We start from the raw sequence: 17810 nt of genomic DNA on the forward strand, positions 1-17810 counted from the left end.
ATGATAAGACCTCATGTATAATATCTGTCAAATTGCTTAGAGTTAATCTCAGCATGCAAAGTAATTGTTTTCTTAGACTTCTATTTATAATGTTCAGTTTTTATCAAGCTAGGACATCCTGTTCATACTTGAATAATGACACTAGAAATCACCCTACTGTCCATACTTAAATGTAACATTACACATCATGCATTCTGATAATTTTCTTTTCTTTCTTTTTTTTAATTTCTTTTTTATGTTCTCACCACACCATTGTAATGTCTACAGCTCGCCCTGTGGGTAAGTAGCCATCCTTCTATCCATTTCGCATGGCTTTGTACAATGCTTCATAGCTCATACATGTTAGGATATGACAGATTGAAAAGTATTTGTTCACCCCTGTTAAAATATTACTTGAGGGACTGTCTGCTGTAAAAGTTGCTTCTGACTTTTTCATCGCTTTACTAAACCATGTAGTTACTTTTTACTACTCTGAAATTAATAGGTAAAATTTTCATGTAAAAGAATATGTGAATAGAGAATATTATATACTGTTAACTTTTCTTGAGAAAATTACACTTCAGTTTTCTTGAGTGAGTCAAATCATAATGTTTGATATTTGTTAAGATGAAAGATTATGAACTAGGTTAAGTTTTATTATTTTATGCACATATATTTTCAGCTGCTTGGAGTCTCTGCTTTGTACGGGTATTTTTTACTGCTGCACACTTATCTGCATGCCGCTTAAACAAACTTTAGTAGAATGCTTCAAGTTTCTGTAAGTCAATGCTTACACCTAGAAGAAAAGGGAATGATGATCTGTGTTCTTTGGCATGAAAAATTGTTTGACTATACATTCTTCATTTGGCTTTGCAAAACTGAAATTAACAGCGTGTGCTTGCATTAATTTAAGTGGTAATTATTTTTAAACAAAGATAAAATATTTTTTTTAATAAACTTTCTGTATGTCTCTTAAAGTTTAGCTTAACCTATCAAGAAATGTGTTTGAATAAAAGAAATCTTGGTAATTGTGATAAAAGTAAATAAATAGATATATGCTTAAATGGATTGCTTCTTTAATATACCAAGAGGTACTTTAATAAGTGTTTCAATTTGACAGAGCTATATAACTGGTTCACCTAACTTCAAAAGCTTCGTTAATATACTGGCTTGACATTATTGACATTTGGTATATAGTCATCCAGACTCATAACCTTTTTCCCCCATTGGTTGAAACATTCACAGACAGTATTGTTATGTAATATCTTCTTATATAGATAGTAAATACAGTAAAAAGAACTTTGGCTTCCTAATCTGAATTTCTGTTCTGCTATTTCCAAGCAGTACTTCCTTTGTCAGTTACTCAACAATCCTAATCCCCAGTCACTTCCTGTATAAAATTGAGAGAAAAGCCCTTACTTATCAGAACTGATGTAGGAATAAATTGAATTCAAAATTGACCATATATGTGAAAAGTTTGGTATGTCAACATTGGTTTACACATTTCTAGTTTCTGAGACATATTATTTCACATTTCAGTATTTCTGGAATATACTTATGGCTTATCATCAATTTCAACATAAACTGTAGACATTTTCTCCTTAAAACACCATTTAATTGATCATGATTTTTACAACTGGTGCTTTTAGAAGGTTAAGGAATATATTATAGTTTTTGCATTTGTAAGAATTCACATTGATAAGTTTACATATTTATGGTATGACATCAAAAATTAAGAAATAAGTGGGAAAGAATAAAATAATAACCTTGCAAATTAACAGGAAGAATCACATTAAATTATAGATATTTGTATATAAAATTTTATGCCAATAAACCATGATCACTTGATCTATATTATTTTGCAAGTTCCCCAAACATAGAACAATATGTTAATAATTTTCAGTATATAAAAACTCTTGAATAAAAATACATTGATTAGAAAATATGATGTGTGCAGGGTATTAGATGTATTTGTCACCTACAAAGCAATTCAAAATTTATTTCTGTATTTATTCTTTTTCAAAATGATTTCTTAAATCTCATTGGACAGGAACTAAAGAATAGCTTCTTGACACATTGTACTTTATTCTGGGAAAGCCTGTCATTTTATAAATCTTTCTTGAATGACATGACAATGTTGAGAGATATGAAGAACTATACTTTAAACTTGACAACTACTATTAATTTGGGAAAGTGAATGTTTGATATGCTTTTATTGGATCACCAAAGAAGACTGATAATGAGGAAATTATTTGCTTTTTCTTTTCATCAATTTCTTACATCAATTTTAATTCAGGAATTATAGATAAGGCAACTTTTATTGTAAGGTTAGAAGATACAAATTAAGTAAAAGCTTGAATTAAATATTCAGAGCTTGAAAACTACATTATTAATATTTGTTAGTAGACTAAATGTTTTTTAACTTTGAAACTTAGCAGTAGCATAAACAGTATTCTACAAAGTAGAAACCACAGAAAGCAGAGGAAAATCCATCTTGGATGCTAGTATAAACTATGTGAAGAAATATGTACCAAATATATAAGATTTAGAGAAAATTCAGTGGGTAGCTCCTGTCTAAAGCTTTTAAAAGAAAATTAGAAATATATGCAGATTCTGGAATACTTATAGATTCAGAAATCAATCATTACATTACATACCAGATGAAGCTTGGTAGTCTGTGGGGAAAGCCCTTTTAGAAATCATTGTAAACTTCCAAACTGGATAACTCTTACAAGCTGCATTTGAGTCAAAGAATTGGAAACTCTATGCAATTTACAGTGGGAATAAACACCTTCTTTCCTGTACTTTTGAGAAGATAAAAAACACTCTTGAGTTTGAGGATCTTCAATGTGAAAAATCTTACTGAAAGCAAACAATCACATAAGTGCCAACGGCAGAAAGAGTTCTCAGATTTCACTTACTCATGTGCAATGTCATCAACACCTCCAAGAGTCCTGGAACCTAACTTCCTTAGTTATCTTTACCACAGAATCTTGACAAATGCCACTTTAATCCTTAAAAATCCACCGGCTCATTCTGTGATTTCGACTTTTCCCTGTCCCAACAGCATTTTTTATATGAGAAGCAAAAGTATATCCTAGGGCATAGTTAAGTCTGAATGTTGAAATATTCATTTGTTTGTTTAGAAAACTCTTATGATGAGGGAACTAACAGAAGAAAAGGTTATAAATAGGGAAAAATATCTTGCTTCCTATGCCCATCTGTCTTATTTTCTATTGGAAGTCTTTCCCAAGCTTAAAAATAAAAAAAGAACATCTATTTTGGAGATGGGCAACACATTTTTTTCCTAGCAGCAACTCAAAACATGATGAGTAATTTGGAAAAGAACTGTCAAATCTACCAGCTGCCTTGCGTGTGATGGTGAGGCCTGCTTCGTTTTGTGTCTTATGTACCATCTGCTACATACTGATTGCCTCCAGTATGGAAACTAAAAGCTGAGTATATCAGGTGAAACTCATTTAACATCAAAAACAAATTGACAATACACAACATTATAGAAATTTCCAATTATTTCCTAATTTAGTAAGTCAAAAGTATGTTTCTTTCTATAGAATATAATTGGCCACACAGGAGTTTGTAAGTATAGAGGCATGTAAACGTTTCTGGCAAAATTTCCATCTTTTATTATTATTTTGAAGATGCAGCCACTGTATAGGGACATATTTTTTCAATCTTTGTTTAAACACAAAAATTAACATAACCTCATTTTAGAAAGTTCTGTTTCAAGTTGAAGTGGAGTATTTTCTTTCCTATAACATGCTCTGAAGCATTTTATTGAGGCCACTAAAAGGTCCATAAAAAGTGAGTGCCTGGAAAAATTCATTCATAAAATATTATACTATAAAGCAGATACTACTTTAAAAATAATGCAACTGGTTTTTCAACACCTCTACCCTCCACCCCACCTTGAAATTTGGAAAACAATGTGCTGGATATAATTTAACTTAATAATGGAAATATTACAGGTATTTTTTTTTTAATCAGTAGCTAGAGAGATATGAATCCTTTCATGTCAAGGTCAACTTTTCTGCAAAAGACCTCCTAAGCATCTCTTAGGAGGAAGCCTATACTTGTATTCTCTGCAGCCTTTCTTCTTTGGACAAGCTGTTACCCCAAGACCTGAAGTGATCATCTCTCTCCTAGGAGCCCTTATGTTTCATGCACCTGGCACTAATTAGCTACTTTATGCAGATTCCCATTTAATTTTTATTAAGTATCACATTTTTCATGGCTCCATAAGTTTTGATTAAATAGTAGGTTAAAAATGCATTCAATTGTGTTTATTCTAACAGTGTTCCCGTGATGTGAAACATTTAAAATATCTTTCAGTTCAGTTCAGTCCCTCAGTCATGTCCGACTCTGCGACCCCATGAATCGCAACACGCCAGGCCTCCCTGTCCATCACCAACTCCCAGAGTTCACTCAAACTCACATCCATCGAGTCAGTGATGCAATTCAACCATCTCATCCTCTGTCGTCCCCTTCTCCTCCTGCCCCCAATCCCTCCCAGCATCAGTCTTTTCCAATGAGTCAACTCTTTTCATGAGGTGGCCAAAGTAGGAGTTTCAGCTTTAGCATCATTCCTTCCAAAGAACACCCAGGGCTGATCTCCTTTAGAATGGACTGGTTGGATTTCCTTGCAATCCAAGGGACTCTCAGGCGTCTTCGCCAACACCACAGTTCAAAAGCATCAGTTCTTCGGCGCTCAGCTTTCTTCACAGTCCAACTCTCACATCCATACATGACCATTGGAAAAACCATAGCCTTGACTAGATGGACCTTAGTTGGCAAAGTAATGTCTCTGCTTTTCAATATGCTATCTAGGTTGGTCATAACTTTTCTTCCAAGGAGTAAGTGTCTTTTAATTTCATGGCTGCAATCACCATCTGCAGTGATTTTGGAGCCCCCCAAAACAAAGTCTGACGCTGTTTCCCCTGTTTCCCCATCTATTTGACGTGAAGTGATGGGACCAGATGCCATGATCTTCGTTTTCTGAATGTTGAGCTTTAAATCAACTTTTTCACTCTCCTCTTTCACTTTCATCAAGAGGCTTTTTAAGTTCCTCTTCACTTTCTGCCATAAGGGTGGTGTCATCTGCATATCTGAGGTGATTAATATTTCTCCTGGCAATCTTGATTCCAGCTTGTGCTTCTTCCAGTCGAGCATTTCTCATGATGTACTCTGCGTATAAGTTAAATAAGCAGGGTGACAATATACAGCCTTGACGTACTCCTTATCCTATTTGGAACTAGTCTGTTGTTCCATGTCCAGTTCTAATTGTTGCTTCCTGACCGGCATATAGGGTAATGCTAATATTTAAAGTGAAAAATCAAGTCCTGGTTACTTCTCATGCTTGGCTGGTGTTAGTCACTGACTAGATTCTTTTGGAAGCATCTTTTATGTTTGACAGTGTCTGTTCAATGCCTCTAATTTGAAAGGCGGGTATAAATTTATTGAGTCATATTTTTTCTCAGACTTTGAATTGTCTTCATATTGAAAAATTCTGTAGTGAAACTCAAGGTTCACAAAATATTTTTATCCTAAGTGGGATACCCTTTTATGAATACTAATATGAATATCAATATACTCCCTTCTTCCAATAACTTTGCTGGGTTATACCTTGAGCCTGATCACCTGTGTCTAATGTTCCTAGAACAGCACAACCCCTTAAATCTACAGATTCATGCTTTTATTTACTCTATTTCAATATGATTTCTTCTGTTTTATCTCTGGGTATTTTTCCTTTCTCAGTTCTTTTCCTCAAATACATCAGTTATATTGGCTTTCCTTTGTCTCAATTCCATACTTGTTAACTTCTCTATAATAATTTTGACATCATCATTTTTCATATTGTTTGATTTCTTAATGCCTGTTTATCACCTTCCTCTTTCAATTTAGTTATCATTTTCCTATTTCTCAATTATATGTCTTTAATTTTGTTAATTTCCTTGCCAAGCTTGAACAAAGCATTCTCCTCCACTTGTCTTTTAGGCCCTTAACCTCTTTTTTTGAGATTTTTGTTTGTGTCTTCTTTTTTTTTTTTATGAGTGACCCTGTTGTATGTATATAATTCTATTTGGACTATAAACAGCTATCCTAAATTATTTCTCTGTTCCCTTATGTTATATTTGGAAGATATAGATGTTTTATCTCCCTTTGACTGATGATTATGTTATTTTGTCATTCATTAAATAAGTAATTAGTTAATATAAGTTTTATTGTATTATTTAGTTTTGCATAGATCCTGTTTTAGTCCCTATTTGATTAACCATCTGCTGCTGCTAGTTAATGGCTAAAAACTAGAGTTTGCATGTTTGGAGAAGAGAAAGTGAAAAGTATAAGGGTCATTCAGTAACCTCTACTTAGACTCTTATCTTGAATATTTTCTCAAAAAACATGTTACTTTTCCTCTTGGTATGCTAGTGATTTTAGTAGTACAGAACTGACCACTTTAGGTTACCAGCTCCCTATATTCTATATAAAACCCTCTTCATCTTCCTTCATACTTCCTGCTTTGTAATGAAGATGCTTTTTAGGTATAGTAGTTTTTCCACAGCTGTGTAACAAGTGCCCACAAATTGAGGGACTTAAACAGCACCCTTTAAAAAAATTTATTGAAATTAATTTGAGGCTAGTTACCTTACAATATTGTGGCGGTTTTTGCCATACATTAACATGAACCAGCCATGGGTGTACATGTGTCCCCTCATCCTGAACCCCCTTCCACTTCCCTCCTCATCCCATCCCTCTAGGTTGCCCCAGAGCACCAGCCCTGAGGGCCCTGCTTCATGCATCAAATTTGGATTGGTCATCTATTTCACATATGCTGATATACATGTTTCAATGCTGTTCTCTCAAATCATCCCACCCTTGCCTTCTCCCACAGAGTCCAAAAGTCTGTTCTTTACATCTGTCTCTTTTGCTGTCTTGCATTTAGGGTAGTTGTTACCATCTTTCTCAATTCCATATATATGCATTGGTATACTGTATTGGTGGTTTTCTTTCTGACTCACTTCACTCCATATAATAGGCTCCAGTTTCATCCACCTCATTTAGAACTGACTCAAATGTATTCTTTTTAATGGCTGAGTAATAGTCCATTGTGTATATGTACCACAGCTTTCTTATCCATTCATCTGCTGATGGACATCTAGGTTGCTTCCACGTCCTGGCTATTGTAAACAGTGTTGCAATGAACATTGGGGTACACATGTCTCTTTCAATTCTGGTTTCCTCAGTGTGTATGCCCAGCAGTGGGATTGCTGGGTCATAAGGCAGTTCTGTTTCCAGTTTTTTAAGGAATCTCCACACTGTTCTCCATAGTGGCTGTACTAGTTTGCGTTCCCACCAACAGTGTAAGAGGGTTTCCTTTTTTCCACACCCTCTCCAGCATTGTTTGTAAACTTTTTGATGGCAGCCATTCTGACCAGTGTGAGATGGTGGTACCTCACTGTGGTTTTGATTTGCATTTCTCTGAAATGAGTGATGTTGAGCATCTTTTCATGTGTTTGTTAGGCATCTGTATGTCTGCTTTGGAGAAATGTCTGTTAAGTTCTTTGGCTCATTTTTTGATTGGGCCATTTATTTTTCTGGTATTGAGCTGCATGAGCTGCTGTTATATTTTGGAGATTAATTCATTGTCAGTTGTTTCTTTTGCTATTATTTTTTCCCATTCTGAAGGCTGTCTTTTCACCTTGCTTATACTTTCCTTTATTGTGCAAAAGCTTTTAAGTTTAATTAGGTCCCATTTGTTTATTTTTACTTTTATTTCCATTACTCTGGGAGGTGGGTCATAGAGGCACTTGCTGTGATTTATGTCAGAGAGTGTTTTGCCTATGTTTTCCTCTAGGAGTTTTGCAGTTTCTGGTCTTACATTTAGATCTTTAATCCATTTTGAGTTTATTTTTGTGTATGGTGTTATAAAGTGTTCTAGTTTCATTCTTTTACAAGTGGTTGACCAGTTTTCCCAGCACAACTTGTTAAAGAGATTGTCTTTTCTCCATTGTATATTCTCGCCTCCTTTGTCAAAGAGAAAGTGTCCGTAGGTGCATAGATTTATCTCTGGGCTTTCTATTTTGTCCCATTGATCTGTATTTCTGTCTTTAAACAGTACCCATTTTTTAGGCCACAGTTTTGTAGATCAAAAGTCCAATCAGGCTCAACTCAGTCCTCCTCTTAGCACATCATAGGCCAGGTCAAGATGTTGATCAGCCTGAGCACTTCTCTGGAGACTCTCCAGAAGAATCCACTTCAGAATTCATGGAGGTTGTTGGCAGTATTAAGTTCTTTGTAGCTATAGCATCGACATCACCATTTTCTTGTTTGCTGCCAGCCAGAAGCTTTCAAAGTCAGCAGTGATACCTTGAATCCTTCAAGGGCTCTGCTTACCTCTCACTTCTTGGTCTGCTATCAGCTGGAGAAAATCCCCTGATTGAAAGGTCTTTTTTGACAGGATTACACAGCTAAATTAACCTTAAGTTCCCTAAGACCTATCTTAAGGTCGACTGATTAGTGACCTTAATTATAGCTACAGAATCTCTTTTGTCACATAACAATCATGGGAGTAACTTAAGGAAGTGCACATCATGGGGGCCACCTTAAACTTTTTCTATTCATAATTGACTGGGCCTTTTATTTCCTGCAGTACCTTCTCTCCTGACTTGTGAATTTTAGTTGGTTAACTTTGAAGTCATCTCTCATATTTCCCAAGTCTCCTTCTTAACTCCTAATCTCCTTTTCCCTATCAAGGGATGATGGAATGGGCTCTTGCAGTGTTGACAAATACTTTTTGTGAAATTGGTATTAATAAAGGATTGTGGATTGAGTCTAGTTATTGTTCATTTCCTGTCCTCATTTTCCTCCAGATTCAACCATGATTGGCAAGAGGACTTCATAATTTGCAGTTTGGTGTTATGGTAGTTTTTCCATATTATTCATTTCTTTTGTTGCATTTAATAGAAGAAGGTGGAGCAAAAAGCCTTTGTTTCATTCAGTTCAGTTCAGTCGCTCAGTCGTGTCCGACTCTTTGCGGCCCCATGAATTGCAGCACACCAGACCTCCGTGTCCATCACCAGTTCCCGGAGTTCACTCAGACTCACGTCCATCGTGTCGGTTATGCCATCCAGCCATCTCATCTTCTGTCGTCCCCTTCTCCTCCTGCCCCCAATCCCTCCCAGCATCAGAGTCTTTTCCTATGAGTCAACTCTTCGCATGAGGTGGCCAAAGTACTGGAGTTTCAGCTTTAGCATCATTCCTTCCAAAGAATACCCAGGGCTGATCTCCTTTAGAATGGACTGGTTGGATCTCCTTGTAGTCCAAGGGACTTTCAAGAGTCTTCTCCAACACCACAATTCAAAAGCATCAGTTCTTCAGCGCTCAGCCTTCTTCACAGTCCAACTCTCACATCCATACATGACTACTGGAAAAACCATAGCCTTGACTAGATGGACCTTTGCTGGCAACGTAATGTCTCTGCTTTTGAATATGCTATCTAGGTTGGTCAGAACTTTCCTTCCAAGGAGTAAGTGTCTTTTAATTTCATGGCTGCAGTCACCATCTGAAGTGATTTTGGAGCCCAAAAAAATAAAGTCTGAGACTATCACCACTGTTTCCCCATCTATTTCCCATGAAGTGATAGGACCAGATGCCATGATCTTAGTTTTCTGAATGATATTAACCTAAATATTAAAAACTTATAATTTTAACCTAAATAATAAAAAACTCATCAATTTTGGAGTCTTTTCAAATAAAAATAAAATAAACAGCATGTTTACTTAGTAGTTTAAAGTAGTATAAATATCAAATATCACAGTAATGTAAAAGTCATGTTTGACTCTTTGTGACCCCATGGACTGTAGCCCGCCAGGCTCCTCTGTTTATGAAATTCTCCAGGCAAGACTCCTGGAGTGGGTTGCCATTCCTTTCAAGGGATCTTCCCAACCCAGGGATCAAACCCAGGTCTCCTGCGTTGCAGGCAGACTCTACCATCTGAACCACCAGGGAGGAGTAGAAACAGTATATGAGATTAGTATTAGAAGACTTCACTGGCTATTGTCAGAAAGAAATAGCATTAATTGTTAATCACACCTTCTAAGAAAAATTTTCACCTTTATAAATTATAATATTTCATTGGCAGAAAGATACCACCTTATATATATTTATATATATATTGTAAAATATATATCATGATGTACATTACACCTAAATATTATATGCATGCCATGAAATGTTACTCAAGGGAATACTACATAATTAGGTTCATTAAAAATATATAAACTACCAAATTAAATTAAATTAAATTTTGAATTGAAATATGTGTGAATGCCTTTTTAAATATCTCTTATAGCAAACATTAGTTCCTAGATTTATTAAGGATATTATTTTCATCTCCCCTACAAAATGATTAGCTCTTTGTCAGTAAATACATCGTTGTGTTTATCTTTCTGCTGCCTCTAGGTCTAGCATAACATTTACACATGGTAGGGGTACACCAAGTGTTGGTGCAGTTAATTGATACACATATATGCACACATAGGTAATACTTGCCTAGAAAATGTTTATGCAAGCAGCTTTAAATAGTGCTATAAAAAGATTAAGCAACATTAATGGTAACAGGCCAATCATATAGTCCCCATTCTGCTAGTAGGAGATAAAATACAACAAAAAAGAAGGCACTAATGAGTTAGGACGGTGCCTTACTAAGCGTGTAATTAATGTTATTAAGAAACATTGCAGTTGCATATTAAAATTCCGTTAACTAAGCAGCACTTCAGCATCAGTACATTTGTTCCTTACTTGCAAGTCCCTCCCCCCGCCCCCTTTTTTTTTTTTCTGATTGGCATCTTCATGCAATCTTTTCCTAAAAAATGAGATAATGGGATGTGATCAGCCCTCGTGGTTTAGCTGGAGTGCTGACATGACAGTTCTGGCAAGTTGACAGGTTAAGTGAGTGAAAATGGATGTCTTGTCTCACCATTTACAGGAAGAGCCTTTTTTAAGCTATAGTTTTCCCTCCTCACCTCCACACTTATAACCTCCTCTACTTGCAATACTGAGGACTCTAGTTTTCCTAGTTAGTATCTAGAGAGGATTTTTTTTTTTTTAAACCACTCCTTTGACTCTTTTTCTTCCCCTGGTGAAAATGAGATCTTTTTAAAGAATAATGTAAATATTGTTGCATTTAATAATTCATTAGTTTTACTATTAAGTATTTTCCTTGGAAATTAACAGTCTCTTAAAGAAAACAAAATTTTACTGTTGTATTGTATTCTTAGAATTTTAGTCAGGAAAGCACAGTAAAGAAGCAAAGCTACTATTGCTGAAGGACAGAATAATATGGGAAAATGTCATTTTCAAAAATCAGAATTTGTTTAAATTTTTCTCCATTTATAACTTAGAGAATTCAAGAGTTCATTAAAATCACATGCTAGATTTTAGGATGATTTCCTATAAGTAATGATTTCCTGTACTTGCCTATAATTGAAGTGCAAATCTATTTTAGTAATTTCACATACACTGAAGTGTAAAATGATCTGTAAACATGTCCAACAAAACACTTTATGTTAACTATTAAATGTATTGCAATATAGAAATATTTAATACCATTAGAGGATTAAATCAGACTTGCTAAAGTCAGTAAAGCCCATTTACATAGAAAAATACATGGTTCCACCAGCATAAATCCTTCAGTTTAACAAACATTTACCTGATTTTCTAAAGGGGTCAGTGAAGCCAGGCGATGGTAATAGTACATTGGTGCAATCCAGAAAACTTCTGTCTCTAACATAAGGCATGTGTTTTTACCTCTGAGGAACAACTTCACCCTCTTCCTTTCTTACCTGCTTTATCTCAAAAGAACAAATCTATCTCTTACTGTCTCTTTTTCTGTTTCAATGCTTTCCCCAACTGTCGGAGACAAAGTCAAGTTACTTTTGTAATGGTGGGACATCCTGTATTACAACACTTATCGTGTTCCTAACGTTGTGTCATGCTTGATTATTTTCATGTAAGTTTCCTCTGATAGGCAATAAGTTCCAGAGACCAGAGATCTTAGTACCCTCAGACCCTGACACCAGTAAATGCTTAAAATAATTAAATGCTATTATATGAGTTAAAGTGCCAACAAACATCTGAGTTTATTTCTAGTACAAATTTATTACTTTGGGGCTTCCAGTTAAAAAAAAAATTAAGTACAAAATATCTGTGAGGTTGTTGCTCAGTCACTCAGTCCTGTCTGACTCTTTGCAACCCCATGGGCTGCAGCATGCCAGACAGGCTTCCCTGTCCTTCACCGTCTCCCAGAGCTTGCTCAAACTCGTATCCATTGAGTGGGTGATGCCGTCCAACCATCTTGTCCTCTGTCATCCCCTTCTACTCCTGCCTGCTAGCTTTCCCAGCATCAGGGTCCAGTGAAGCTGTGTGGTGGAGCTGTTTATTTTAACTCTGTTTTTACATGCTTGCTGATGAGATTTAAATGTGCAAGGTATTTTGAAACAAACAAACTTATCTTTTGCAAGGGCATTCTATTTTTTCTAGATAGTTGTAGAATTATTTCATTGTCTATATTTACATTGTTCATTTTCAAGAAGAAGCATATTATCTGTGACTATAAAGAGCATGGTTTTAATCACAATCACAAAACATACACATGCTTTTCATTTGCATGTCCCGCTTACCACCAAAACTCAGTACCTTTGATGCTCTTTGGACTTGCTTTCCCAGTTACTAAAACAGTCAATTTAGAAGGCCACTTACATTATTTTGTAGGTACATTATAGAACGTGTTTGACTAGCTTCACAGCCTGCTTTAGTCAACAGATTTTGAATGACCATGAGTTACTTTTTTTTCAATATTATATGAACCTACAAAAATTAGTCTTCCCATAATCAATAAATTCTGCAACAGTGGTTAAAAAATATAAAGAGTATAGCTGCATATTTGGCACAGGTTTTTACTTACATACAAGGACTGAATCCAGTTTGTACCTGTGAGACCCCTCATAGATGGAGAGTAGCATATGAAATCCAAATAGACAATGTATCTAAAGATTGTGATTTGTGTCATTCAATTTTTTGACCCTTTTACTTTCCATATTTATGGAAACAGTAAACCATTTAGTAGTTTTGTTTTCAGTTTGACATTAAAAAAGCATATATATAATGTACATCACATATAGAGAGGTAGCTTATTAAATTATTGTTGAAGAAGTATAGATATTGGTTTTTATTATGGAACAAGAATTTTTAATATTAGTTAGAAGGAAGGCACTGGTGAGAAAAAAACCACATCACTCATCTAGAGGGGTTATTGCCGTGGACTCAGTAAGAAAATGATTAATTGGAAAGGTATGTAATTTAGCACTTTAATAGTTTATGTTTCTTAAAAACAGAGACAAATGAATAAAATGTGATTAAATTTGGTTTATAAAAATGATCATTTTAAATCTTATATCCCTAAATTATATTTTTCATTATAAATGCATTGCTTCCCCTGAAATGGATTATGTGTTAATAAGTTTCAAATTAAATATTTTCATGACATTATGCATTTCCAATATTATTAACAGAAGTTCTTTGGAAATCAAGTGAAGTGTTAAATAGTAAAAATTAAATAGAATTAAATAAGTTGAAGGAACAGTCATTTATCAATTAGAAGCCGACCTATTCTGATTACTGAGTAAATATTCAATTCCTGTTCTACATTTCATGTTAGTGAAGTGAATTCTTGCTATTTCTTGTTGGTGAGGCTAAGCCTATTAACTAATTTTTTTTGATGAGAACTTTATAATTAGTTGTTACATAGTACCTGTGTTTTTGTATGTTGCTTTTGTCACTCCAGGGTGGTGGCTACTCATTTTACAGTAAGTTTTTGGTGCAATGGGAATGATGTACAGAAGGGCATATTAAAATCAATTAGGAAATAGTTTCAAACATATTTTCTTCGATGTCTCCCCACCCAGATTAATATAATAATAAAGTAACTTTTCCCCTTAATTTTCTATTCCAAATTATTCATTTAGAGTTCACTATTTGGAGATTTTCCTGGCCAAATAGAGATACTATATCATTGCAAAATAGTAGACAGCACACCTTACCAGTAAGAGCTTACAATGGAACAGAACAGTGAAGGCACTCAGGCCCTCGGCATGGGGAGGGGGGATAGAGAAATAAGACAATACAAGCAAGGGAAAGCACCTTAAAGTGGGAAGAACAGAAGAAAAGTACAAGATTAGAGTGTGTTCAGGTTAATCGTTGTTGACAAGATGGATCAAAGGCTAATAGATATCAAGACGGATTAATCACTAAAACAAGCAAATACTTATGCAAGTGATTGAAAGTAGATTCATCTGCTGAAATGTTGGAGCTGGTTTGAGCACAGGTGAGCATGCAGATGATAAAACCCTGGAACAGCTGATGAAAGACAGAATGATACACAGAGGAGAGTGATTTACAAGCAGGGCAATGGCAAGCAATAGAAAAGGCACTGTAGGTTCTGAATGAAGAATGACTTGAAATAAGTGTACTTCAGAAAGGTTGTACTTACAGGTAGTACAGAAAGAGCCAGATTATAGATTTTCTGTCCTTTAACAATAACAGCAATTATTTAGGAAAAACATGTTATGATTTTAGCAATATTATTGGAAACCATAGCATATAATTTTTACCCTTGTGTTTAGTAATAGATATAAATTGTCAGTCATATGATTTGAAGTGAACCACATGTTTAAGAGGTCCAACTATCAAATGGATCAGAAATCATCTGTCTTCCTATTGGTTTAAACTTTAAAAGCCTTTAATAAGGTTCAATTTACTGGTCTTCACATCATAATGGTAGAAGTTAAGGCATAGAGCTCTGTGAATATTAAATAAGATAATACCTATGGATGGTTTGACACACCTTCTGGCCCTTAATAAGCACTCAGTTTATTTTAATTATTGTTACTGTATTAAACAGTTTTCAACTGAGCAAGTCGTTAAAATAAGCAAATGATGAAAGAATGTACATTTCAAATATGCTTTAGAAAATACTGGAATTTAACCAGTAAAAATATTAAATAACAAAAAAAAATTACACCCGAGTGTAAGATACAAAGGTCATAATCTATATTGTTATGAAATAAGAAGCTTATTCACTCAGGTGTAAAATTATACCTAAAGAGAGAGCTGGAGTGTGCCTGTAACTGCCTTGTCACATATTAATGCATGCAACTGCATCATGACTGTCTCCATGTTCATGTCTGCCATAGAAAGTCATATTTTCCTGTAAAAACAGCTTTGAACATGATATGATTAACCTTTAGGGTCCCCCATCCCGCATCTCCAAGCCCACCGCATGCTCAGCGTAGGCTTCCTGCTCACGTTTGCCATCTGATTTCCATATCACCCACTCACTCACAGCAGCAGGCATTAGCATAACAGAACTGTAGCATGACTTTGATTGAAGCCAGCTTGGGCTGAATGTAGTATCAAAGCATAATTTAGCAGAAATCAAATCTAATTTACTGCGTATTGTATTTAAATTCTCTAAAACACAGTTTTGGGTGAACAGTACCAGACCCCTCATCTTAATTGACCTTTTTATATTTGGGTCTACTCTTCTGGAAATCCCCCAATGCACTTTTTGCATGGAGATATTCCTTTAAACCTGTGCATGTGTACTTGAGCATTGAATTGTCCCGCTCTGCTTCATTCCCTTTCTTGTTGCTGCTAAAGCAGTAAGGTATAATCGCTTATAACAGATTAAGCAGATAGGTTGTTACATCATAGTTATAGGAGATTTGTCTAATGCTTTGGGTTATAGAGGGGCTTCCCTGGTGGCTCAGACAGTAAAGCGTCTGTCTGCAATGCAAGAGACCCAGGTTCGATCCCTGGGTCGGGAGGATCCCCTGGAGAGGGCAATGGCAATCCACTCCAGCACTCTTGCCTGGAAAATCCCATGGACAGAGGTGCCTGATAGGCTACAGTCCATGGGGTCACAAAGAGTCGGACACGACTGAGCAAGTTTATTTTGGGTTGTAGAAAAGACACAAATATGTATTTTATAGTCTTCTGTCTTAGAAATATATAAAAGAATTGCCATTTTTATAACCAGCATATTCTTCTGGAATTTATAACTCTAACTCTTTAATTCATATTTGGGTTTAAATGTGTGTTTTGAATTGTCAGCTTGAGGACCTAATTTTTTTTTTTAATATCTAATGAGAGCCATCATAGAAAATCCATTCTGTGGAGAGCGCATATTGTGCTATTGTGCTTGATAAAATGCCACCTCTCTGCCTCTTCCCTCCCAGTGGTGCCATCAGCCAAGTATTGTCTTTTCAAATCATTTTCAGTGCCACCTGGCAGAAATACTGAAATGGTGATGTGTTATCAGTAGAATTATTGATGCAGTTTTTCATTTTTAAAACTTCAAAAAGGGACTTTCCTGGCAGTCCAGTGGATAAGGACTCACCTTCTAATGTAGTGGGTACGGGTTCGATTTTTGGTTGAAGAGCTGAGATCCCACCTGGCTTGTAGCCAAAAAAACCAAGCATAAAAAAAAAGAAAACAATAACAATATTGAAACAGATTCAATAAAGATTTTTTAAATGGTCCACATAAAAAAAAAATCTAAAAAAAAACCCCTCAAAAATAAATTCCTTCATCTGATATCCCTTCTTGGGCAGAGGAAAAGTCTACAGAAGTAAAAGTGATTGGTGTAATTTGCTCCAGTGGCTCAACTTCTGATGACAGTAAGAAAGGATGTACATTTTCAAAGGCTTGAATACTTTTAAAATCTTTTGCTTTGTTAAATGCTTTTATATCTTCAGTTTTATTTTTTAATTTTACACATGAAAAGGTGAATCTAGTATCAAAGAGATTAGTGTGGTTTTAGTTTGAGTGACAACAATTTGATTCATTAGAAATACAGTGTATTTATAATTTGGAATAAAAGGACAAAATAAACAATTATCACATGAAAGGATATTTCATAGCGTGAATAACGCAAATGCTGATACCAATTTTCATTAGTAGTCTTTAAAAAGCAGCACTGGGTAAAAACTCGAGAAACTTTGATTTTCTGGCCTTTTAGATTATGTCAACAGTGGTAAATATTGCAGAATTTCCTTATCCTTTAAGAGTTCTTACAAAATATTATATTTAAGTGCTGCTATAAATATAGCAATTATCAAGTGGATTTTCTGTTCCAACTGCCTGAGATTTTTCAGTTTCATGTCTCCCTTTTCTCTTTTAGGAAGAACATTCTTTCTAATACTGTTGCTAAATCTTTCTTACATAAACATCTTTGAACAGATCTCCATACTTCCTAGGTCAAAATTTAAGCTCCTTTAGTATAAATTATCACACACTACCTTTATCACTTCTGCCTCCCTTTGTCCCAAGTGACCCAACTCCTCTCCATTTCCTGAACTCTTACTTGTGCTTCAAAACACAATTCAGATGTAGCCATCTCCCAACATCTTTTCTTTCCTTAGGATTACTTTATCTACTGTGTTCTCTTCCAATCTTTTCTCCCCAGTGTCCTCTGCATTTTTATGTTATTCAAATCATGCTCTGTGGTATTTGCTTTTATTTGTTTATTTAATTGGAGTCTCTGCCATAGGCTATGAACAGTTTTTTATTTTGTTTCTATCTCCTATATCAAGCAGACTATCTCATAGTTTGTAGATAATACATTTTGAAGGAGTAAATAGATGAATCATATATTTTCCAAAACGTGGATAGATAGATGTGGTAATTTGCCAATCTTTATTTTATGGGTAATATTTTAGCAGCTGTGTTAAAATTGTAGGATCTAGATTCCAAAAGTA

The 17810-nt window shown here is 35.1% G+C and overlaps 1 protein-coding gene across 6 annotated transcripts in view; it reads left to right on the plus strand.

The window, feature by feature from the left end:
* The window catches only part of ROBO2 (roundabout guidance receptor 2), a 660838-nt gene that overhangs the window by 518481 nt on the left and 124547 nt on the right, over nt 1–17810 (plus strand). For all 6 annotated transcript variants that reach the window (XM_018053546.1, XM_005674776.3, XM_018053521.1 and 3 more), the window contains exon 7: nt 268–279. In XM_018053546.1, coding sequence (XP_017909035.1) covers nt 268–279 — 12 coding nt within the window. The remainder of the gene's footprint in view (nt 1–267; nt 280–17810) is intronic.

The sequence above is a fragment of the Capra hircus genome, chromosome 1 (genome assembly GCF_001704415.2).
Source record: "Capra hircus breed San Clemente chromosome 1, ASM170441v1, whole genome shotgun sequence".
In the NCBI taxonomy this organism is placed as follows: domain Eukaryota; kingdom Metazoa; phylum Chordata; class Mammalia; order Artiodactyla; family Bovidae; genus Capra; species Capra hircus.